The sequence below is a fragment of the Trachurus japonicus genome, chromosome 7, assembly GCF_045865225.1.
Source record: "Trachurus japonicus isolate A0001 chromosome 7, Traja_1.0".
Taxonomy (NCBI): Eukaryota; Metazoa; Chordata; class Actinopteri; order Carangiformes; family Carangidae; genus Trachurus; species Trachurus japonicus.
Window position 1 is genome coordinate 19,429,341 of NC_140913.1, and position 25,649 is coordinate 19,454,989.

At 41.6% G+C, this 25,649-nt stretch overlaps 2 protein-coding genes across 3 annotated transcripts; both read left to right on the forward strand.

The window, feature by feature from the left end:
- The first annotated feature begins 3,682 nt into the window (after positions 1 to 3,682).
- dtx3 (deltex E3 ubiquitin ligase 3) lies at positions 3,683 to 9,548 on the forward strand. Of its 2 annotated transcripts, XM_085781887.1 has the most exons (5): positions 3,695 to 4,185; positions 4,438 to 4,478; positions 5,043 to 5,845; positions 7,156 to 7,373; positions 7,589 to 9,548. In XM_085781887.1, the coding sequence occupies exons 2-5, from the start codon at positions 4,466 to 4,468 to the stop codon at positions 7,662 to 7,664; spliced, it is 1,110 nt and encodes a 369-aa protein (XP_085638013.1). In that variant the 5' UTR covers positions 3,695 to 4,185; positions 4,438 to 4,465; the 3' UTR covers positions 7,665 to 9,548. The 2 variants fall into 2 exon arrangements, with proteins under 2 accessions (XP_085638014.1, XP_085638013.1); XM_085781888.1 differs by lacking the exon at positions 4,438 to 4,478 and having other exon boundaries at positions 3,683 to 4,185.
- A 1,700-nt stretch (positions 9,549 to 11,248) lies between these two features.
- On the forward strand, positions 11,249 to 15,256 carry LOC146984598 (E3 ubiquitin-protein ligase DTX3-like). Its single transcript, XM_085781889.1, has 3 exons — positions 11,249 to 11,758; positions 12,928 to 13,145; positions 13,620 to 15,256. Exons 1-3 carry the CDS (start codon positions 11,444 to 11,446, stop codon positions 13,696 to 13,698), a joined length of 612 nt encoding a protein of 203 aa, XP_085638015.1. The 5' UTR covers positions 11,249 to 11,443; the 3' UTR covers positions 13,699 to 15,256.
- Positions 15,257 to 25,649: the final 10,393 nt, after the last annotated feature.

The following is a 25,649-nucleotide window of genomic DNA, read 5'->3' on the forward strand; positions in this document are numbered from 1 at the left end:
GGGCCCAACAAGAGCAAAAGGTATGTGCATTTTTAAGTTGGGAGGCCTAAAGCATTACTTATTATGGATAACATTTTATGGATCATTTGGCAGATATGTCTGATGATTTATTCAATACTCCTACAGTGTCTGCTGTGGCCCCTTTCAGTCAGTGTATTGATTAATATGACAGATTTCTCCAAATATAAATGTGTTACTGTCCTCGAAGGCTTGCACCTGCACTTTGAAGCCAGTGAGGAGAGAAGCTTTACAATGAACTAGTTGCATTAATTAGTCATTATTAAGGAAAAGGAAGACATTAGTGAAATCTGAATTACCTCCAGGAGCTTTCTGCAGCTAGATGTGATTTGAATGGGCAATTAACAGCTTTGCTGCTGTTTTTTTTCCCTAGCACTCTTATACTGGCAGATAATAAGCCATAATTTGGATGCATTAATGTGATCTTAAAACCTAATTTCGTCTTCAGAGTGGTCAGCTTACCCACTGGCCTGATTGTAATGATTCATTCATAGAGTTAGTCAAGCATACTACAGTACGCTCTGGCTGTGGTATAGGATCAGTTGACAAAGCTTTAGATGGCATAACTAGTTACCACTTTACAATACAACTACCCTTGCAAAGGATGTATGAATGGTAATTTATTAAATCATTAACACATTACTGTAGATAAAAAGGGCAACAGTTACCTGGTACTTGTCAAATAGTGAACCCATAATTATCTGTTAAGCCTAACATCTCGGCAGTTACTGAGCTTTCTTTGTTTGCCCCATCACGATCCAACATTTCTGCCCGTCGACTTCATTAGGATCTTACTGTTCAAAAAGTTTAATATGCCATTTCAAATGATCATATCAAGATTCTACAGTCATACTCTAAGACCTTGGCAATGTTGTGCTTTGAGCGGATTGCTTTCAGCAGCCATCCTTATTGTAATCACAGGTGTTGTTCAGATTGTTTTGACTCTGGTTAATTGTTTTACACTTTTTTTAACCAGTTATAGTAAGTCATTAGTAAGATGACTGAATAGCAAGCATTAAAGCTTCAGTTGGTAACAATTATTCAGTCATATTTGCTGGAACTGTCACTATATTCTGATAGTTGGACATTAAATGGGTAATTTAGGACAAAATCCAACTCCTCTGGCTCCACCTACAGCCTGTAATCATATTTGCCAAAATCCACTGCGACTGAAGATTCTCCACCAGTCAGGTAGAGGGAGCAGGAGGAGCAGGAGTACACACCGTAGTAAGCTGACGAAAGTGTAAGTAAAGTCCGCGACTTGGTCGGAAATTTCAAGATGATACACTGTCAGGTCCCTCTATTAACCTCTGTCAAAAGTGGAAACAAAATAAAAGATAATACATTGCAAAAACGTAATATAAAAATACAGCATTAATACATAGATGAAAAGGAGGGCTTTTCCATTTGCTCAAAATGTTGTGGTCCAAAATAGATATATGTAGAAACAGAAAAGTATCACAACTTACTAATTTACTAAATTCTGACAAATAACAATTCAATTAAGAGGGGAAACGTTAAGCCTTTATGCTATGCCCTCCATTTTCAAAACAAAATCCACCCAGGCATAGAATTTACACTATGTATATATAACTTTAAAGCTCTTAATCTGTCAAGGTTTAATATGCGGTATCTCTCCTTTAAATAGTAGGCAAATATGGCTGCGATGAAGTCAGCCAGACACAGATCCTGGAGCAGCTTATGCAATAAATAATGGAACAGCCCTTTATGACTGCAGCCATGGGAGCTTTGCTGGAATATGACTTTATTTTCTGATTCACTGCTGGATGTCCTACATTCATGTAAAACTCGTTTGATGCAATATCTGGGAAGGGGGGGGGGTCTCTTAGCCCACAGCTTCACTCTCAATAAGTTTCAAATGATGACATCCTGATACTCTGATCATCAGTTAGGGAAGAGTTATCTGATTTTGGCTTTATTTGTCCCACATCACTGTATGACAATGTAAGATTTGTTTCATTTTCCCTCTGTGCATGACTACAATGAAAGAAGCCAGTTTTAATTTGTAGTGCTGTCAGGAAAAATATGTGATACAATCATCTTAAATTGACCTATAACTGCAAATATTTTTGTGGCATAAACTGCTCCTGCTGAAGGCCAGTGAGTCAGAGAAGGGTTCAACTAACGTATAGCCTACATCAGAAAAAAATGGCTTTGTTTAGCTGCCATACACGTACAGTAATTAAAGATTTGACGCAAACACCTAAGCAATCCTACAGTAATCTTAATATAATGCTTTGATGAGTAAGGCCACCAGATATTATAGTCTACTGTATGTTGGTGAGAAGCAGTTGAAATATCAATAACTAGGCTACATGACACATATAAAGAAGTAAAGAAACTGTTTGATCAAGTGTTTGTTGGGAAGTGATGTGAAATGTATTGCGTGATGCTGCTGGCCTAAGCTCTTCGAGCAGGGTGATCCGAAGTGTATGGGCTCTGACAGCCAGGGCCAACTGTCACATCAGCAAATCCTAAATCTAACCAAAAACCAAAATAGAAAGGGAAAGAGATTATACCATGGTTTCAGTAAAAGCCTTGCTGGTGCGTTTTTGCAGATTAGAGAGCGACTTCTAACTTTTCTAATGTCCTTGAGTCAGCAATGTTTTTAAAGGAAAGAGGAAAAAGTGATCAACCGTCTCCACTTTACTCTCCACTGAAACCCTCAAGACACAGTCACTAGTGACGTTTACAGGCTCAATGATGACAGGCTCATTACCAAGACTGATATGACTTAAACTAAGGAAATTCTTTGGACGTTTCTGTCATCAATTATTTATATGTGTTGAATATAGCTGGTTATTTGAAGATACAGTATATTTGACCAGTAGATCTGTTAAGTAGACTCACAGACCAAGTCAAATGAAGTAAGTTTGATACAGAAACTGTCTCATATTTAAAGGCAGCTCAGCCTGCATTGAGTGAAAAGCAGCAGAGACTGTTGTGTTGTGTTGGTAGAGGGAATGTTTCTGCTTTTAATGCTTTATGTGGACTGTCCAATCAAATGGATTTACTGACTGTTGTGGATATCATTTCATCCTTTTAAATGTCTGTGTGAAAACACGTCATTTTGGGGGGAAAAAATAAAAAACTTTTGGACAAAACTTGAATTTGTGAAAGTAGCTCTTAATTACAAAATTTGGGGCGGAGAGCACCAAAACAACCACCTGGATTGCAAAAAGAAAGAAAGAAAGAGAAAAAAAATGCAAAAAACAATAATATGTTATTATCATTATTGTTTTATTATTGACGTTGTTGTTGCAATAATAAGTAGGCATGTAGGCTACAGTAATTAATAATCTTTATAAAAAAAAAACCACAACTAACTAACATGCAAAGCTGTAGTTAAGTCAACAAGAATCAACAAATACCTTTTACAGTCTATGACAAATACCTATGTGTCAGTAATTTGACAGACAGCTTCATTAGCATCATAAATGAATGAGTGGGTATTCCCTCGCTGGGGTGTAGGACGGACTCATGTGTGCACAATGTTGTGCACTGCGTGATCATTAAAAAGCTGTTATCACGACGAAAAAGTGTGATTCACTCACAGCCTAAACAGACACACATACATACACACACACATACAAACCACCATTTGTCAGCCAATCATGTCAGCTCGGTGACGAACTTCCTGGTCACATTTTCTCGTAAGTCCCAGTCCCCTTATTGATGATGGGTATGTTTGCTCCTCTACAGCAGCAGTCAACAGGGAGGACACGGTTTGAAAGCAAAGACACAGAGTGAGTGAGAGCACAGAGCGTATTATCAAGCCGGAGAAAGCTGCCACACAGCTAGCGTGGTGGGAGCTAGATAAGGAGAAGAGGAACTACAAATGCTTGTGACTGTGTGTTAACGCTGCTTAGCCCAAGGACGTACGAGGAAAGCAAACACAGGCGAGAAAGAGGGACGAGGTGCGGGATTTGGATGGCGTTTACCCGGGCCGGGGAAGGGCTGCCGAAGACCTAACGCGACATGGGCTTGGGATATGTTTGGGATACCATGTCCTAACTACAGAGGACTCGTTTTCCGCGGATAAACTGCAGCAACACGTCAGAAAGAAAGGCCTCCTCCGATGGAGCACGGTGCTCTTTAATCCGGCCAGAAACCTCCCTGACAGGCAGCGACTAGCTACGGCAAAGGGTGAGGTATCCAAGTGGTCCTGAGGGGTGGTGGTGGACGGATAAGGAGGAAAGGGGGGAGGAGGCGTACTTAGCTTAATGTTGACATCCAAATATATGAAAGGCAAAGCAAATGTTGCGAAATCGCAGTTTTCCCTTTGCTGCTGCTGCTGCTGCGGAGCATGGCTCAGTCTTTACATCGCCGAGCAGCCGTGATAACGCTGCTGGTACCACTGCTTCAGTTGTTCTTCCTCTCTCTTTCTCTGTTCAACAGGACGCTTTATTCGCAATTGAGGGGATTTATGGGATCGCAAGGTAACCTTTCAACCCTAAAGTGGTCTCACTTATGTGTTTGCATACGCCTGTCAGTGTGGGCTTTCATGTTTTTTTTTCCGCGTGTGACGGGGGCTTTTAGTTTCCCTTTGTTTACAGTGTGAATTTCTGAACAGCTGATACGTCCTCAGCAGTGCCGCGTTACTGCCTGTTGTGTGTTTGACGCGCTGCAGCCACTGCAAGTAGGCTAGTTTAATGTGTATAGAGATGTATAGATCAGATTTACTGTGTCATGCACTGATACACCGCCAACTATACAACTTAAGTGGACGTATTGTTTTTTGTTTTTTCTAAATTTGCACAGTTTGGCTGTGGAGAAAGTAAGAGCCATGATCATCAGCACTCCTGTGGCCACATCTGGCCAAAAGATAGCATCATTTTCCCATAATGCATTTGAAAGTAGCAGTATTGGCTAGTGCATCTGGGCTTAGGGGCCACAACTTCTGTTAACTGTGTTTATGTTCACACAAATGTAAATTGTGCTTGTCTGAATGCCTTTGTTAACACGCTCACATGCTAATGACTTTTGTGTGTCTCTCTGTGCAGTTTCCTCTGATGAGATGAGTGTGCGTGCTGGCCAGGGCAGTGATGAGGTGCTGGTTTCTCAGGCGGTGTGGGATTACCTGGCTGCAGCCGGGCGGCCCTGGCTCATTGACTTCCAGCGCAAGCAGGGGATGAGCGCTGGTATCATTAGGCGAGGAGAGAGGGGGGGCTGCTGCGCTGTGAGGCTGCAGCCGGTGGAGGGCTTCAGGACCGCTGGAGCTGGGGTGATGGATGGACCCATCTCCAGTGAGACACGAAAAGCCTTCATTGACTTATGCCGCTGTGCCCGCAAAGAAATGAGCAAACAGGAGGGGGGAAACAAGAGGAAGAGGGTTCTGCTACCCTGTGTGGGAGTCTTGGAGCCGAACGGTGAGGGGAGCCTGCTTCAGCCTCCACCTCCCCAGCCCCGGCGCTCCCAGAGACAGCAGCAGAGGTTCAGGAAGCCTGCCGACGAGGAGGCTTGCGCTATGCTCCACGAGGAGGCACACAGGAAGGACATGGACTCCGGCTTGGCTTCGCACAGTGAGGCAGAGGACAACAATACATGTTCAATCTGCATGGGGGAAATAGTAGCGAAGACTACCCTGGAGAGGTGCGGCCATTCATTCTGTCACTCTTGCCTGGATCAAGCCTTTAAGGTGAAGAAAGCGTGCCCTGTGTGTCGGCTAGTGTACGGTCAGCTGATTGGAAACCAGCCGGCCAATGGTACAATGATCGTAGAGAGAGATCCTGATCTGGAGATTCCTGGTCATGAAGGCTTCGGGTGTATCTGCATCATCTACAGCTTCCCTCCCGGCCTACAGGCAGTGAGTAGACAGCATGTGCTGATGCAGGTGCCACTCAGTGTTACATAAATTACTTTTCAACATCATCTATGAGCGTAATGAAATTTAGCCCACAGCTGTTTGGCAGTGCTTTTGTCAAATTTTACCACTGCGTTGAAGATTTACGGAAATGAATACATTTATGTGTAGATTGGCATTAAAAACATTTTCCTTCTTTAGTGGCATTGCGGTTTTGATACTTGCATGATCAGATCTTTTTGAATAATCATGTGAAGTCTCCTTTTCTAACCCTGACTGATATCTAGCTATTTTACACTTATTTCAATTCATTTTTTTCATTTCATTTATTTATTGAACAGGGACAGTGCACATTAATTAACATGTCAGTTTTACCATCAATGTAAATGTGCCAGAGTTAGCCACAGTGGCTGAGAATTTCCATCTGTTGTCTGTTATAATCTTTCCCTGCCCCCGTTACACTGAACTCCAAATACACAGAAACAAAACAAGAGAAAGGGACCATCTCCATCGAATAGTAAACAAAACAGGATAAAAAAAAAACTGTTGTTTTTTTCAAATTCATTGACAGACCACTACACCCCTATGATTTGATACTGCACCTCCACCTTGTGTGCCTTTCTACTCCAAAAATACTTAAAATAATGAAACCAATAGTATTTTCTCTTTAGATTCTCCCTGATAACACATTTCAAACTCTTTGTGCTCAGTTTGCGTGCAGGCTTTCTGTTATAAATGTTTACAAAAGTGAACAGAAATAGCACTTCTTAGTAACTTGAGTGTGAAATGTCCTCCCCACAGAGAGCATCATAAAACTGTTACAGGATGAGTAGTACTTCCTCTGACAAGCAAACTGACGTATTAGAGCAAAAACAGTAGAATTCCCCATGTAGTTTTCAGGTGTGTACAACAGCAACACCAGAATGAACTCGTACCTGTTCTTGACTTCAGTGTTCACAGTTCCTTGTGATGTACTGCTCACAAAACATGTTGCAAACACAGTTAAACATAGAAAGTCCTTTGTTCCGACTGCCATTGGCCTCTTGAATAATGCACTTTAGATTGAAACGGTGTAGTAGATCATGTTGTTGTACCCATTGCCTGTGATATCGTATGTGTTTTGATGGATGTGTGTGACACTGTGCTGGCTGTAAACACATTTCCCCTTGGTGATAATTAAGTTTTCCTTGAACTTTGAACACAAAAGAATGATTGTAGTAACGGTGTCCTAGATCCCAATAGACACATGACTGTTTTAAAAGCATTTTAAAGCCCTCCAAACTGATCCTGATCCTCCTCTTTATCGCCCACAGCCAGAGCACCCAAACCCGGGTGTTCGATACCCAGGAACAGACCGCGTGGCCTACCTCCCTGACAGCCCCGAGGGGAACCGTGTGCTGGGCCTGCTGCGCCGGGCCTTCGAACAGCGCCTTATCTTCACCATCGGTACCTCCATGACTACGGGCATGCAAAATGTCATCACCTGGAATGACATTCACCACAAGACCTCAATATGGGGCGGGCCCCGCTGGTACGTATGAGCTTTTAGTTGGAGGTAAATGCCCATGGTCTCAACGACTGTTCTAAGAGGTGCAGTAGCTGGAAAAAAGGGTTCAGTCATGACTGGCAGATGTAATTGAAGATCCTGACAAGGAAATGCAATCAGTTGATGTCCTTGGCTAGATGGCAGTATTGCTGGCTGAGCTCATACAGATGCAGTGATGCCTTTTTTATTTCTCCTGACAGTTTTGGCTACCCAGACCCCACTTACCTGGTACGAGTGACAGAGGAGCTCAGAGAGAAAGGCATCACGGCGGACTGACAGCACGAAAGTGACAGACTCTTCCAGGACTTTGTAAGACTTTCCGAGTGTCTTTGTCCTTGCGGTGGACATGACTCGGCTCCAGGTTGTGCTCTGAGACTGCCCGTCCATTAAAGGATAGCTGAAGACAAGGCCCTCAGCAGACGAGCGTCTAATGCTGCAGCAGAGCCCACATCACTCCACTTGCTGTTCCTCTGTTTGTTCATTTTCCTCCAGAGTTAAACTTGACCCATTGCTACATGTGGAAGAAAATACTTTGAGTGCAGTGCATTCTTGTATTACACAATCCTCTACCTGTCACATTTGGCAATAGGACCGATATCTGATGCACTTATTTAAGAGCATCGTCGGGTGTTGGCGTTCATGGTACTTATATATTATTTAGGAAATCTAAGTTTAATGTTATAAAGACAGTTTACGTTATATTAATTTTTATTGTTACTCTGGGGATTCCTTTATTTTTTACAAGCACACATTTGTGGTTTTATCTCCTCAGAAATGTTTGTTGAGTAAGTCTCTAATTTGATTGTTACTAATTACTTGTTGTAAGGATTATATGACAGAATAGCACTGTTTGAATAGAAAGAATTTGTTTTTTTGAAATTATTGCAATCTAAAGCACTCACAGGCACTTTGGTAAGGTAGTCTGTATTTCAGTGAGGATGGAGTCATGGCTTTTGCTTCCTCTGTGTGGAAGAGTGCTTGGGGCAAACCAGTTCGTGCCGCCATCAGCTATTAGTACGGTGACTACGAGTTGATGTCAGTTGCTTGGAACTCTTCCTTTGCGTGTGATCCCCCCCCCCCCCGATTTTTACTTTAAAAGGCAGAATGTTGAACGATGTATCATTGCCGCACCTTTTATTACACGCATCAGGACTTCCACCGGGGTTTTTTTTGCCATTGGTCACCCCTGGTATTCCAAGATGTCTCCCAGGTGTTGAGCCCATTACCTCAGTTGTTAGTAATGTGCTCATCTAATTACCAGATTTAAGATGATGTCAAATGTTAAGGGCATATAGACCACTTAAACCAAATCAAAGGCACAAAAGCTCTTTAAATATCTATGCCTCTGTCCCTGTCAAACTGGGAGATCTGCCTGCTAATGTTCTCATTTAAAATGAGGTAACTGTTGTAAATCTGTTTATCTGAATAGATAATCTATGATACACAGTGAAACTATAACAAAAGAAAATGTTGCGGGAACAATTGATCTGATTTAGGGTGGGTGGGATACTGATTTTGTTGTGCCTTTCTTATATTCACTTTTGATAAAAAAAAATTTAAAAAAAATCAAGCATGATGTTATTAATGGTAAGCAGTTTGGGCATATTCGGTGTTATTTGATAGGTAAGCAGCATTTTGTTTGTAGCTATACTATCTGGCTTTAAGTACAAATACTGCACAGTTCATGAAAATATGTATACTAATGTGTGTTAAATTAGCGTCTCATTCATAAACATTCTTGTAGTCCAACTGCTGAAAAAACCCTCAAACGGATGAAGCTGTATGTGTGAAAGTGCTTTGTTAAGTACATAACACGCTTGGCTAATGGCTAAATTTGTCATTAATTTGACTGGTCAGATCCATAAATCAAATACCCCCTTTATTATGTTTTCATCCCCTTTGTATTTTAGTTAAGGGACCAACTGAAATCTTTCTGGGACACAGGATTGTAGTTTACTAAAGCTACTGTGCAAACATTTCTATGCATAACATGACGAGGAGGAGCCAGAAGAATGGACAGTAGAGAGATTACACATATTACAAACTGATTGTTCAAGAAAAGCTGGAGTTTTGATTTTCTAATTGTGTTGATTCGTACTTTGTTGATATTCAGAATAATGTGCTTTACATTTTAATACTTGAATAAAAAGTTATGTTTGGGTTTGTGTTGGATATTCAGTGTAGGCCCCAAATAAATAGGTGCATTGTAAGCAACTGCATATCAAACTTGTGTCCATTTGGAAAGTGTCCATTTGGAATGAGTTCAGGTTGTCCCCATGCAAGATGACATCATCCACACTATTGCTATACTATATCTATGTATATCATACTATACTGAAATCCTATAATGCACTTTATGTCATATAGTGGACATCGTGATGACTGAGGAGTGAATAGAGCCTCAAAAGACAGTACATGTACCTGATGTACCCAATTGCACTGTATTAACAAAACTACAAACTGAACATAGTCTGCATTAGATATTTCTTAAAGCAACAGCATGAGTATTCATGGCTGCACTTTCCAGCTTATTAGATGTGCAATTGTAAATATCAGTGTGGGCATCATGTCAGCCAAGGGGCTATGATGTGTAACATGCATAACAAGGCAGTCTGAATCTGGTTTGGTAACTTTGCTGCACGTCATCCACTCTACTCACACTTCCAACATTTCCTGCCCCTTAGGCTATACCACTTAAAATAAAATAAAAATCTGCATTAATAATTTGGAATGTAAGGTATCCTATGCTGCCACAAATCTCTGTGTTTTGAGGCGCACACTACTGAAGATCAGGGTTATAAATTATGAATGAATGCACTACTCATAGATGTAATACTGATACAGCACCACTTGTACCTGTGCATTTTAGATTTTAACTTTAAAAGTAGTAGGGGGCCAATGCTTTAATGCTGATTTAAGAATTAACTATACCAGACTGTAGACTTTGCTACATTACTTCTTTATTTCTTTTTAGCAAAGTAGCAAAGTATCACTTTTGTAAAGAAAGCAGCCTTCAGTAATGAATTGTCAATAGGCTTCTCATTTTAGTTTACATATTAAGCCTCCTTTTTCGTGAAACATTCTCAAAAAGATTTGGTACTTAGAAGAAAAGAGCATCACATAGCAAAAAAGGCTGATTTATGACAGCTTTTTTGCCCTTTCAAACACCATGACTATAAATACAAGTCTTATCTACTGAGAATCATTGCTTAAGCAGTTTTATAATGATGCAGCAGATACTGCTGATCATCCTGATTTTCTTTCTTGTGCGCAAACAGCTTCAGCTAATGATCGACAAAGGCATATTCTATTAAATAAAGGTAGAGTAAATATTCTGCCATGGGCTTTTTTCCAGAAGTAGTAAATATTAGATTAGTTCAACTCAAAGTAAATTTATCTAAGAAATAGCAAATTGTACATTAAGTTTAAAAGGTAGCCTAGGCTACCTGTACAAGTGCTTGCTAGAGGCAAAAGTAACTTGGTTATGTAATAATTGGATTATTAGTAGGCCCACTGATCCATTAACATATAGCCTATATGTGCTGTTAGGACTTTTTTGTTTAATCCTAATTTCTTAGAGTAACCAGCTGCCTGATAGGTAGTGAGGTAAAAAGTACAATATCTCAAGTGTAAGTAGCCTATGGGCAATGAGAAATTACTTCAGTAGTGCAAAAGTTGGTTATGCTAGACTGTAAACGTGTTTCAGTATGAACATCACACCAATCTCAGGTGAAGTGTCTGTAGCCTACAGCTTCCTCACACTCAGTGTGGTGGTGACACCCACAGGAAATGAACCGTGCTCTTTAAGTTGAAGCCTCCCTCGGTGTTTCCCGTATCCCGGTAGCGCCGCCCTCTGTGGTCGAGGCGACGGTCAGGGGAAAGTTATGATAGGGCGAAGCAGAGATAATTGACCGGGCCGAAGGATAATAATGGGGTTGGTCTAAGAAGGTAAAAGGAGACGCACAACGACTGGGGAAAGTCACCCCAACAAAACACCGGTAGCCTACTCTGGCGGTGCCCCCGTACACGGAAAGACAGCACACCGGGAAATAATAATGGAAAACACCGGACACGGCCACTCTAATGTGGACCTTAGAAGTACAGACAGCACAGAGGACTGCGCCATTTGCTTGGACAAAATCCAGGAGAAGAAAATGTTAAAGTGCCTTCACTCCTTTTGCTCTCAGTGTATCGACTCGGTGTTCAGGTTTAAACCTGCTTGCCCGATATGCAACACCTATCACGGAGTGTACACGGGGACCCAGCCGGAGGGGACGATGACAGTGACCCGCAGCTGGCAGCGGCTGCCCGGCTTCGAGCACTGCGGATGTATTGTCATACAGTACAGCTTCCCTGCGGGGATACAAGGGGTGAGGCTGACTATGTTCATGTTAGAGCTAGTGTCAGGGTGCTGTAGCAACACCTTCCGGCTGCTTCCCACACATTCGTCCATCAGGGGGCAGTGTTTACTTCTAAATATAGTATTGATAACCCTGCATGGGCACATTAGAACATCTGGATAAGATCACAACAGCTCGGCACCACCCAAACATCAGGCACCTTATGCCTTCCTTAACCTCAGTCTGGTGTAGTAAGGCAAACCCTCTCTAAAAGTTAGAGATCAAAAAATACTCTTGTTTTGGAATGGTAGCCTATAGGCCAATAGGTGCAACTCTGGAGGAGGACAGATGTGCAGATGTGCATTATTTCTATTAATTGCCCACAGTACAGTATATAGTACACTTCCACCTAAAAGTGATATAATTATACTTTGAAAGAGTTATATATGTTCTTTATTATTAATATTTACACCCACAAGGAGAGTAAACAAATTCAAGCACATCTGGAATTTAAAAAAGAAAAAAAAATAGAAGCAAACAACCCGACTCTCTCTTTGATTTCATAATACCCTAGACTGGGGGTAGAAATGTTCTGCAGCCAGTTAAGATAGTGAAACTGAAATAGTCTAGCTTTCTGGACAGTGATCCTAAACACACTTCAAAATTCAACATGGGCTACTGTGCTTAAATACAAGCTGGAGCCTCTGGAAAGTCCCTGACAGTCCCATGACTTCATTGAAAATTCCTCATTGAAAAAGCATAATGGAAAAATATGTGCATGCAAAAATGTCACAGAAGGAGATCTAAATAAACAACAGAGAGGCCTTTAGCTGCTATGGGAAGCATTTGCACAATGTGATGTCTGCTGTCGTTTTTTTTTTTTTTTTTTTTTTTTAATTTCCTGAAGCAAACATTAACAGCATTTTAATATTTTAACAGAGCCTACGTATTTTCAAAATATGTGATTTTGCAGAAACCAAAATTATTAACAACTGGGCTCAAGCCTAATAACTCAACAGAACAGAAGGTGTGATGGATATTTTTATTCTTGATTAGTGTCTGAGTCTATGGAAGGCCAAACAAACCCCCCATCCATTACACTTTTCCTGAGCTCGTGAGGGGATTTCTGCCTGATTTAGTACAACATTGTCATCTCTGAGTGTATTACAAACTGTATGTGCATGTTTATTATATTGCAGCCTGAGCATCCAAACCCTGGGGTGAGGTACAGCAGCACCTCTCGTACTGCCTACCTCCCCAACTGCGAAGAGGGGGAGAAAGTTCTGAAGCTGCTGAGGAAAGCCTTCGACAGGAGACTGACCTTCACTATTGGACAATCTGCCACCACAGGCCTCAACAACGTCATCACCTGGAACGACATCCACCACAAAACCAACATGACAGGTGGTCCACAATGGTATGCACATTATTGCTGTAGAAGAGTCATTTCTCTCATCCAGACTTTGACCTGCTGGTGGCTCTGGGGGAAAAGTGAGGGGTTTCCTCATCTGGGTACCATGAAATGTATGGTTGAGACAATTAATCCAGTAGCTAGCTACTATATATATAGTTAAGCCTGGACCAAAGAGGTAGATGGACTACAGTCAGGCTTATATTGCAATCCATGCTAGTGTGGCTGCAGTGATGTTGTGTATAATAATGATCATGTAAGTCTGAATATTGATACTGCCACTAATCAAAAATACAAGCATTTTATGGCTGCTTGAATAAAATACTGTTGCTGTTTTACATTTTCAGTAGTCCTCCCTGTTGGGGTTAAGAAATCCAACGTTTCATGTTGCAAAAACCTCATAATATCTAATTTACTTGAATAATATAAACTGGCAACCAGTGACTACATCTTCTGATTGCTTGTGTTTCTACATTTCAGTTTTGGATATCCAGATCCAGCATATTTGTTCAGGGTTCAAGAGGAGCTTCGTGTCAAAGGAGTGACGGAGGATGACTGATAGGTGAAGACATCCTACATAGATTTAATACTGTGTATTGTACAAAAGTTCTGTATTTTAAGTCTGCACTTTTTTTTCGCAGTCCTCAAACAGGGACCTTTATCAATGACACTTGAAGATGTTTTTTTTTTGTTTTTTTCCTGCAATGTGTTTCAATTGCATTATTCCTTACAACTTTGTGGCTTTTCCTTAAGATTCTCATTGTACGTTTCAACAGACTATGCAAAGAATGACTTTAAATACAGCCTATACAATAAGGATTACAATAGTAACTGATCATTAGAAACCATCTCAATAACATATACCCATTTACTTCTGTTTAAAGCAGCATCACATGAGATCACAAATCTAGTGCCTAAAGGCAGAGCAGGTGGTAAAATGATCCTCAGGGCTGAGGTTACCAGAACAAAATAAAGTGACAGTGTCTTAAATACACAGTGGTGAAATAGACTGATGATGATTTGACCACAACTGTGCACAACTCATAGTCTTACATCATTTGCTTTATGACGCTCTGGGACATTTATGAATGTAACTGCATGTAAACATATCATTACTGTCAAAAGATTTCCAACTAACACCGTGCCTATACTGTACCGCTGATGATGTTTGGTGCCTGCGTTGATATTGTTGACAATTATTCACCCATTGAATATGTAGGAGACCACTGCATACATGTGATAGAGATGACATTTGTTAACTTAGCAGGTAAAGTGTACCAGTATGTGTCATTGTCATAGTGTGCTATATTTTAAGTTTGGTGATGTTTTACATTTGTCTTACTGTCAGCAAATTCCACAAAAAGACCAAAACCAACACATAATCAATCCTTCCAGCAAGTATTGCGTACATAACCAAAGCCTTTACATACTCTGTACCGTATACATGTACATTTAGATGAGTAAGGGCATTGTGTTTTATTTTGATTTAAAGTTGCACTTTATTACTGTTTGAGTAGACTTTGCTATGAAAACATCACCCGGCTGTTTTGGTAAAAATGTTTTCAATAAAAATGTATGTATGACATATTTGTTGACAACATGATACAACGAGGTGTATGTGAAGCACATTTATCCCTGTTCACTTAAATTTTAAATAAAATGAGGATCAGACCAAGTGTCAGGAATACTCTGAATTCACCTCTTGATACTTCTTGAAAACATCTTTCTTTTACCTCTGTGGTCCACTAGAGGGCGATGCTCACCTCAAAGAGGATGGTGTACTGTGTGGCTTCTGCTTTGTATGCAGCTGTAACACCATCACAAACCCACAGTCCCACAGCACCTCCCAAACCTCATTGCCCAAAGTCAGTGAGAGGAGCAGAGCATCTGCTGTAGATGATGAGTCATGTGTTTCTATGGGGCTCAGGGCAGCTTTAGCAGCAGCAGCAGCAGCAGCATTTACTGTATGTACGGTGGAGAGGAAGATGCAGCCCTGTGTTTGACCACATCGAACTGTTCATCTGTGGCCTTCTGATGGCAATGCATATACTGTTTAAGACTAATAGCAATCACATGCACAGACACACAGAGATTTAATTTAGAAGGTTAATAAAGCTTTACAAAAATAATCTGTTTTTCTTTTTAATTGAGGCCGTTTGCATGTTGTTAAATCTGTAACAGGTGTCTTACAGTAGCCACCACTGACTCAAATAAAGTTGAAAATATTGCAAACTGCAACTAAAACCACTGTATTGTCTCAGATGTATTTAAATGCAGCGAAGCTCGACTCTCCAGTTACAACTGAATATGAATCATTTACAGCTGATCTCTTTCTCAGTCTTGACAGCACAGAGTTACGGGATGAAAAAAAAAAAATCTTTAACCTATATTTCTATCAGGAAAAGTGCACATGTGACTGGGTGGAGGTCTGGTTCTCTTTAGTGCTCTTGTGTTAAGCGGCTCGGGGCATTTCTATGGCCTAGGATCTTAGGGCATCTGCTGCTCTCTCAAAGCAGACCAGGACCCATCTGGTCAAATGTAACATTGCCCCCCCCCCCACGCCCCCCTCCTCACCTTTTCTCCCATAATTCATCAGTCCAGTCCATCAATTTCTCATCATCATCATCACCACACATTTTCATCTCTTGAGCTTTAATCGCCCAGTATTTACTCTGTTTTTATCTGCCACTTATTTTTTAAGCAATTGTATCACGATCTGTTATTTTAACATATGTGGAAAATCTTAGCAGTCATAGTGGTTTCTACAACCAGCAGAGAAACACTGAACATTTATAACATGCAGAGAAGGGCTGTGGAAACACAACAAATAGATCCACATTTCAAAATTCACTTTCAGCTCGGCGGATGTAACCTACATTTGAACATCAAATATTCCATGTGAAAGACTGAGGTGTGTCTCCATAAGAAGGAATCCTCCCAACTGACTTTTTCTTCAGGCATTTATTGTATAAATGCAAATTTTGTTTCTGCTGAAATAGAATTCAGTGACTCTTTGTCCCTCTCGGCAGGTATATTTCCCTTTCCTGTCAGTGTCCATCTGGACATCTGGGAATGAGGGCAAAGAATTACGGAAATGTAAAAGAACTATAAATATGTATAAATAATCATGCAAAGCAATATTGTGGGTGGATGAAGCATACAGCGACAAACCTCTATATGAAATGGATTGATGACAGAGTGAAAATAATCTCTTGGTTGTATGGATTAAAATGGATACATCTGTGGCTGCTTACGTTCGTAGCCATCAAACACTGCTCTCCATCCGGCACTGAAAAAATCAGACTGTTGATTTCATGTTTCTGGGTGTGACTAGACAGCTGCTTTGGAGAAACACACAGACAACACGTACCCATCGGGCCATAGATGTGTGGTGTTTCCTGTACTAGAGATGATAAGAAAATCATTATGTGACAATGCAGAGCTGTTGTTCTCGCCCCCTCTCCCCACTGTGCTCCTTAATTAGAGTGTCTCTGGCTGTGGGGAAAACCCTGGCACATCGCCTGCCTTCCTGCCTGCCTCTTCATCCTCTCATCCTCTGGTGTTGAAGTCACACAATCACAGCTGCACCCGTCTATCTGGGTGCATGGCACTACTTCTTCTCGCTTTACTGTAATGAAATCTACTCCAGGCGTAGCCTACTTTTGCATACCCTTTGAAGGTAGGGTTTTTTTTATATATACCTTCACCCAGTTTCCTCTTTCAATGCCAATGTTGACAGAAATAAAAAAAATTCTCTGGCTTCCCTGAAATATAAATCTCCATATTTAAATCATAAATGCCAAACAAGGACATTTTTAGCCTGTGTTGTGTGTTAGGTAAATGGACAGGAGGAGGCCGAGGAGGCATCTGTCTCCACACACACTCTTTGTGTGACAGAATGTCAACCCACACTGCTGACATGCTCATACACTGCGCCTAAGGCTGTTTGCTTAAGAACAGCAAAATAGAAGGTGGGTGTGTGGGTGCTAGTGCTTCTGTGGCTTTTGTCTGTGTGCCCTTGACTGCATCTGTGTGTGCATATACTGTATATACGAATACACACCAGTGAATACATGAATGTGTGTGTGTGTGTGTGTGTGTGTGTGTGTGTGTGTGTGTGTGTGTGTGTGTGTGTGTGTGTGTGTATGTGTGTTTGCTGAGGCAGTTCCTCACATTCTGTTCTCTGATTCAGAGCTGGGGCTACATGGCTTTTAGTCTGCCTGATTTAGCAGAACAGACCCTCTGCTTTTCTTAGTAATGCTGACAGATTTACTGAGTTACTTCGCCGACAGGACACAACAGCAGAGCTGGCAACTATTGGGGTCTTTGGCTGGGTTGTCAGTGTCACAGATTGAAGGCTCTGCTCAAGCTGTTCTTCATTAGCGAGCGCCTAGTTTCTCCACGATATGAGGGAACAAGTTCCATCATCTGCCCTCTTTGAGGAAGATTAAAACAATGTTCAGTAATTACCTCTCCAAACCTAAATTAGGAACAGTGTTTTTCTCAGTTGTTCATCATAGTTATATGATTTGTATTTTTGGTCAGACTGAGCACCAGCCTCAAAATCTAATTCGTCTGGAAATGTAATGAATGGATGTGCTGCAAGAGAAAAATATTTAAAAGGACTCGAACAAAGGAACATGTCCTGGGTGCACTGAGGGATACCAAACTCCTTTGCTGTCCTTGTGCGCATCCTCAGCCTTGGCCATCCACACTCAGACTATCTCATATAAGAGCAATTAAGTTGTGGCTGTCATGGCAACTGGCATGACCTTTCTGTCATTTTACAAACAAGAATCTCAACCAAGGCCTGTCTTTCTTCTGAACAGCCAAAACAGCTGGATTTTTCTTTTTCACTTTTGTGGAAAAAATATTTCTTTTCATTATAAAAAGCTGCTGATGGAGGCTGGAGAAAAATTGTCTAATTGAATATACTGGACACATCACGCCTCCTCTGGTTTTACACAAAGCCATTCATTTAGTGATTTTGTTGAGTTTCAGTGCAGCCTGGTATATTTTACATGGGTAGGTGGTATTGTGACACCTATCAAAATGTAATGAGCCCTTTAAACTCATTCTTCCATATGGATCAGTTTGGAATACCCTAAATTTAAATGAATGGGAGTATTGCTGTCTAATAATCTGAAATTAGGAGACATATTACACATCTGATAGAAATATAATATCAATAGACTGTAGTCAAAAGCTTTCCAATAATTAGTGTTAAAATGCTTGTTTTGTTTTTGCCAAAATAACAAAATAGCTGGTGTGGCAGAGGAGGCATCATGATTATGAAAAGAAGTGGGCTCAAGCACGACCCTGTGCAAAAGCTTTAAAGGCTTCACAAACTGAACACATGGAGTGTTAATACAAATATGGATCTGCTCAAGATAAATGTTATTGCACAACGGTTTATATTACTCTGCCAAAGTTTAGGTTGCTGCAGCTGAGCGCACTCTTTGGCAGAGATTGGGAGCCACACAAAGGTTTTATTTAACAATGTGTGATGTAACTTCTTCCTCTAATATGAGCCAGGGTGAGTATCCGTGCAGAGATTGAGATTCAAAGAAGATCAGGCTAAAGCTAAGCTAAATCACTAGGTTACATTGTGGTTGTTTTATTTTATTTTATTTTTTTTTTTAAATACATCAAGGTTAAGTTTGTGAAGGTGGGAAATTCCACATAGTTCTGAAGTGGGCACCTTGTTTCACCTGTGGTTTGTTGATGTTGAGATGTCACACTTGCAGTTTGCTCAGTAGGAGCTCTCACAATTAGCAAACGGAACAGCTGCACGGTGCACCTCGTGGCAACAAACAGCCCACTAAGCGCTTAAGACGTTGAATCATAAAAGCAAACAGAAAGCTTAATCACGTCAGATAAGATTTTGTATGAGTAACTAGAGCCGCTGCTTGTCCTTGTACACACACATAAATCAGTGAGGTGCATTTTCATATTCATAGCTCAACATGGTGTCCCCCTTTTTTCATCAGAACAAGAGGGCAAAGTTACGATTTAGATTATTGTAATGATATCAGTAAAGAAAACAGACTGACTGACCCTCACAAACCCAGCAGAGAAACAAATCTAATCCACAAGCATTAAAAAAAAAAGTTAATTCATACACAGATCAGCAAACACAGTTTATTGCCCATTCCTGAATTTCATGACTGCAAATATTTGTTTTATATTTAAAACAGATATTTCAAATGCAGATGTAGTGTAACACAGAGTAACACATTAGTTAAACACAGTGTGGATCTATGAATATTTTGTCTCCACTCAAGAGCTCTTTTGAATATCAAAAGCCATCTCAGCAATTAGAGAGAGATGGAGAGGAGGGCGAGAGGGAGCATTTACTGCCAATGTGGCACACTCGCTCCTGTTGCAGAGGAGCGTCAGTACGGTCAGTACGAAGGCAGGAAGGATAGCGGCTCGCAGGAAATGCATATTTACTCATCAAAGACTCCAACCAGCTGTGAATCAAACAACCCAAAGATATGTGAGGCAAAGAAAAGAGGAAGAAGAAAGAGAGAAAAAAAAGGCTTTGTGAGTGAGGACAGAGGCAGAGGGTGATGAAAACCCTCCTCGGGAATGTCTTTGGAGCTGATGTGTTGCATAGTAACAGGCTTCCAGTATCGACACCATGAATTAATAAAAAAACTTCTCTTTTATCTCAAAATATTTAATTTTCCACCTTTTTAAATCATACTGATACGCTACTGAGCAGTGAGCCTGCATTTATTTATCTTTATTTCACTGAGATATTCTCCCTGCCAGACAGAAACATCAGTAATCTCATTTTGTCCCAAACAAAATATTAAGTAAAATATGAGTTAAATATAGAATAGATTTAATATATGAAATGGAACTGGACTTTCTATTGACTGGAGCTCCCCCCTGTTAATCTGCAGGAGGTCAGAGTTTTACATTGTTGTGTAATTACTGGGTTGGGAGTAATGGATTTTTTTTGGATTTTTTTTTTAAGGAAAAATACAAAAGAGACAGTGCAAAATTAGCAGATGCTGGTGTGTGAGTGGGATTGTTGGACGGTTAATTGGAAATGTCATGACCATAAACCCGAGCCAAAAGATGAACGAACACATCGACTAATTGCATTGGCAGAGGCTGCGTGGATGCTCAGGTTGGCAGCAGGCTAAAGGCCACGTCCAACCAGAGTCTGGCACGCTGGACTCAGGTTTACTGGATCATGGGGCTGCTTCACTATTTGTGCTGCATGTGGTGAGGGAAAATACTGCTGCGAGTCAGTAACTGAGGCTTATACACAGGCTGTCTACGCTACACTCCAGACACTGCTATTATACGATAGGACAACAACAACAAAAAAACCCACACTGCAGTTAAATGTTAAAACAGAAATGATGATTTTCTTTGAAAATGCAGCTCCACCGCCTCCTCCTGAAATCCATGCATTGTGCGTCATCGCCTTCCTTTTGTCTGAAGTATAGTAGGGAAACATGCTTTTATTACAGATGTGCTACCTGTTGTTGTCATGACAACATATCCATGCACTGAAATTGTTGCAGATTGCCACATAAAATACAAGGTAAATAATAACATTGATAATAAAGCCTCATCAGGTCTCTCTGTTAGGGAGAGTGACTACAGAAACCTCTCTCATGAGCTTGTCTGTTTGATCCTCACATCTTCGCTCCAACTTGGCTTGTTTTAGTTTCCCATGGATGCTTTCCAGCCAGCGAGGACCTCTTCCCAATGCAGTGCTTATGTAATCTGCATTGGCTCTATGCTTCAGTTCCCCCTTTGAGTATGTACATGCAAGAACATCCCTCCAGTGTGTGTATTCTCAGTGCTTTAACAGCTCCCTTGTCACTAAAGATCAATGTCATTGCCTGGCTCAGTGTTTTCTCTTAGATCCGCCCCTCCTTTTTTTAACACTCCAGTCTCTGTGTCTGTGGCAGCAGGGGAAGCATATAGCATTTTGTGCTTAAGCTCCACTTCATCTTCGGTAAAACACAGATGAAGTTAAGTCCGAAAGATATTGAGTGAGTGAAGACATCCTCCTATCTCCTCCTCACTCTCACCCTCCCCCTCGGCCTCTGCTCTCTCCAGCGTCTTATTTCTCTTTGCCCAAACCTCCCCCACGCACGAGAGCAAGAGAGTTATTGCTCAGCGGGAGGGCCCTATGTGCATCAAGGACTGAGTCGAACACACACCTCACACTCCCTCAAACCTCTAAAGGCACATGCTCCCGCCTGTAGCCATGGTTCCCTAAAGAGGAGTGGCTGAGACAAAAATGAGCAGAGTGCTGCCTGCAGTACCCTCGGCCTTCCTTTTGTCTGTCTCCCATCCTTCCCCCCACTGCTAATACTTCTCCCATAGCTGCAGGGACCTTAAGGATAACAGTTGCACACATGCATGCACGCCGATCATTGACGGAGATGTGCTCTCTTTTACAGGAACGCACTGCTCCTTTTGATGGTCGCTGATGCTTTCCCCCTCAATTACAGCAGCAGGTTCACCCAGCGTTTAGGCGGTTCCAGATTTAGATTCAGTGCCTTGATGTGTACAATTAAAGCAGCGCTCAAGTACATGACAGCTGAGTAAAAAAGTAAAATGATGGTGGTGGTGAAACACAGCAGAGACACAATATGGTGTAATTATGGAGTAATTATCACTCCTGTACACTCAGTCTGCTGCAGCTGACCTAATCTAGTATTTTAATCAGCATGAAGGACAAAGCATTGGACCCTGCTTATTTATCCACTGGTGCATCTGAGGGGATGGGGCTAATGGCTGCTGTACTATAGCTCTCCATGTTATTTTGGCTTGTGTAGACACACGCGGGATGTGGCCCGTAGCCAAATCCACTGTGTGTGTGTGTGTGTGTGTGTTCAGGGTACAGCCCAGTGCTCCTCCTTACCCTCTTGTGCTCAGACAGTGTCACATTGTGCACAGCAGAGGACGCCTCGGCCTTTGTGTGTGGTTGCCCAGTGATCACAAAGAAAGGCAGAGAACATGTGCATGTGCATGTGCATGTGCATGCGTGTGTGTGTATACTGTGTTTATGTTTTGGATGTAAGGCTATGGTGCATGTCCTGAATAAAACATGGACAATAGTGACCAACAAAATCTAATAAACAAACACACTCAAAAAATATAGGGACAGTATTATATATAAATGTATATTATATACATAATTCATGAAACACAAACATGAGCACTGATGTATTTCACCAGCCATAGAAACAACTTGCTACGGAGCATTTTGGGCTTATGCAACAAAACATCCCTTGCATGATATGAGCACAACTAAAATACATGCCTCACTATATGGTAGCTATTTAATACATCTACTCTCCAGGTAAATGAATACAAGAGACAATACATACACAAAAAAATAGTATGAGAATAAACATGATTACTCATCCAGCCTGCATGACTTGTGTGAGACATGTTTCTGCCCCATCCTGGTTTATTTTTTTACTATTTATTCCTTATTTTAATTTTAGTTATTCTTTTATTCTCTGTGCACTATTTTATGAACTGATCTGTTGTTGTTGATGAATGATGATTGATTGTGCAGCTGAGAAACGTATAAGGGTGTGTTCTAAACACAATACAACAATTTCTGGGTTCCTTTTGAAAAATTACAGGCAATGTTAGAAGAACAACTTGTGCTTTCCCCATCGTGGCCACAGGGAACATTAAACAATTGCTCACATTTGACTGAGCTCATTGGTGGTGCTGCCAGGGAAACACAAGGTCAAGAGAGAGCTCCGGGGGAGCCGTAGGTTCAGCCACAGGAGGGAGCTTAGGGTCAGAGGTCAAGCACACAGAGGTGGGGGGTGGTGGAGGAGCTGCAACTTGGTGTTTAGTTCACATTGAGGCAGAAGATGTAGAACAAAGATCCATTCAGGTAGTTTTCTGGTGTGTGTGTGTGTGTGTGTGTGTGTGTGTGTGTGTGTGTGTGTGTGTGTGTGTGTGTGTGTGTGTGTGTGTGTGTGTGTGTGTGTGTGTGTAAAATGATCAAGATGAATAGACTTATTTACTTAAATTATTAAAAGTCAGCATCAAGTAAAATAGTGATATACTGTGGAGAGAACATATCGATTTCCATGAATCAATTGATGCTCAATCCTTAATCCAATATTTACTCTGAGACTGCACATCTGAGAAGAGCATCGTTAGAAACAACTATAGATTTTAGTGCTAGCCTTTGTGGTAGCTTGAAATTGTGAGGACAAAAGGCAGAACAGGAATGTTGTGATCATGTCCTGTTAAATCCTGTTATACTGCCCCTTTTGTGGGTGAAACTGGTTGAATGGGAAAGTGAAGGGTTTGGATATTCTGGCCCTGCCCTGCACTGCGGCAGAGCCACAGAATCTGGTGTCTGTTTGTCTGTAAGGGAGAGAGAGAGAGAGAGAGAGAGAGAGAGAGAGCACGTAAGAGAGGGAGAGAGAGCGCGCACACACTGCAGGGCTCAACACCTCATCACACCTCATCAGTAATCAATGCTCAGCATATAGTAGATCTGCACAGATGCATGTAGATGGCTGCACACGATCTCTGCTGTTTTGTCCGTGAGCGCAGTGTCTTTTTTTTTTTTTTTTTTGCAGTGTGGTGGGGTTTGAGTCTGTCTGCACACAACAAGTGACAGGTTACTTCTGGGATGCGCCGTTGTGTTGTTGTGTCCCTGCAGAGAGTTATCTGAGGACCCAGGACGTGATATTAATATTACACAACAGCACTGAGGGCTGCCTGCTCAATGCTACACAACTCCCCTCAGATCACCCTCTGTACACCACCATCCAAACACGCAAGAAACTGCCCAGTCCAGCCTGAACTCTGACTCTTTGTACTGAGCAGTCAGGTCACTATTTCTTTCTTTTTTTTTTGTCATGCATGAGGAAGGATATCATCTTTACAGCTACAAGGAAAATGTGGATGGATCTTTATTGCTGATTTAGATTTTTATTCATTGAAATGTCACCAGGAAACTAATGATGCTACTCTTTTTACGAATTTGATTTTGTGATGTGAATTGATTAGCTGAAATTGTGTGTGAATCAGAGTTAATCCGCAGTGTTTTTACAGCCCATTAAATTGGCTCTGTGTGTGCATAATGCCTCCCCCCTCCAGCTTTTGTCCACGGCGACACAGTAATCCTTGGTCAAAGTGACCCACTGTTTGTGTAGCAGACAAAGAACTTTTCTGAGGTGGCTGCGTATGGCAAAGTTTTAACAAAATGGCAGGGTTGATCCCGAAAGCTCACTGGACTGTGCCACGATGCCAGTTCTCCTTAACCGAGCCCTGGAGGTACAAGCCACAGCTGAGTGGGCAATTGAACTCTCTGTGCCTGTCCAGATGTTGGCCTAATTTACAATGACTAGCAGCGTATGTGGCCCATTTACATGTCCTCACACCCAGTGTGTGTTTGCCTGCATGTGTACAATGTCAGCCTCTACCTCAGGTGTTCCAGCATTCAGCTCACCCATGACTAATTTTGTTTTTAGCAGCAGAGTGTTTTTAGCAAAAAGCAGCCAGAGGTTTGCTGAGGTCCTACTCTCAGGTCAGCTCAGTTTCATCATCCTGGCACCAGCTTCAACATGTGCAGTTAGATTTCAATGAGAATGATGTTGTAGTGAAGCTGGGCAACACATGGGATATATTTCTTGTTTCACCTGTCACATTGCAGCTGTTCCATAACAACAACCACATTGAGGAAAAAGGTTTATTTGCTGTCATGTCAATAGACATCATATGAATATCCAGCTAAATGTGGCGGTAATGTTGGTTCCCTTCTGATCCCGGGCGAAACATGACCGGAGAATAAAATGTTGGTGAAAAAGTAAATGTTGAGCTGGGCAAGAGTTAATACTCTTTGTGACAAAATGAGCCCTTCTCATCCAGCTGTGTAGTTCCTCTCCGGTCCTCTCAGAGTTGGTAGAGCTCAGTTGGTAGAGCAGGGGCCCCATGAACAGAGAATTCTCACTGTAGTCCCTGAATTCAATTCCACCCCTGGCAGCCCTTTGCTGCGTGCGTGTTGTTCCCCCTCTCTCACTCCCCATTTCCTGCCTCTCTCTCACTGTCCTATCGCAATAACATCACCAGATCACCAGAAAGACACCTCGAAATGAATGACAGTCTAACTTTTTAACTTCTGGATGTGTAAGTGAGTTGTAAGTAAACTGTTTGCTAAAATGTTTGGCATTAATTGGTCACTGTTCTCTGCACAGTCTGATTAGAGCGGACTAGCACTAGCTGGGGTCTAGTTAGAGCATTGAAAGAAGAGGCAGTGTGAGGGCACGTTGGCTCGTTGGCCTGCTGGCACCTCTGCCACACTGTGGCACCAGGCCAGGTTTCCACACCTCTGCAGCTGGCAGAGACCAGATGTGGTGTGTTTGAAGACAGATGAGAGCAGCAGTAGTGAGCATCTTCAGACGAGTGAGTGAAAGATTTCCAAAAACCTGTAAGACTGAACATGTGCCAAGTGCCTCTCTTTCTATCTATCTATCTATCTATCTATCTATC

Bases quoted from the DNA above. Each gene is read 5' to 3' on its own strand.
- dtx3 (XM_085781887.1), top strand. The intron at 5,846-7,155 runs GTGAGTAGACAG...TATCGCCCACAG, and splicing joins TCCCTCCCGGCCTACAGGCA to CCAGAGCACCCAAACCCGGG. The intron at 7,374-7,588 runs GTACGTATGAGC...TTCTCCTGACAG, and splicing joins ATATGGGGCGGGCCCCGCTG to TTTTGGCTACCCAGACCCCA.
- LOC146984598 (XM_085781889.1), top strand. From the start codon at position 11,444: ATGGAAAACACCGGACACGGCCACTCTAATGTGGACCTTAGAAGTACA. The intron at 11,759-12,927 runs GTGAGGCTGACT...ATTATATTGCAG, and splicing joins TCCCTGCGGGGATACAAGGG to CCTGAGCATCCAAACCCTGG. The intron at 13,146-13,619 runs GTATGCACATTA...TCTACATTTCAG, and splicing joins ATGACAGGTGGTCCACAATG to TTTTGGATATCCAGATCCAG.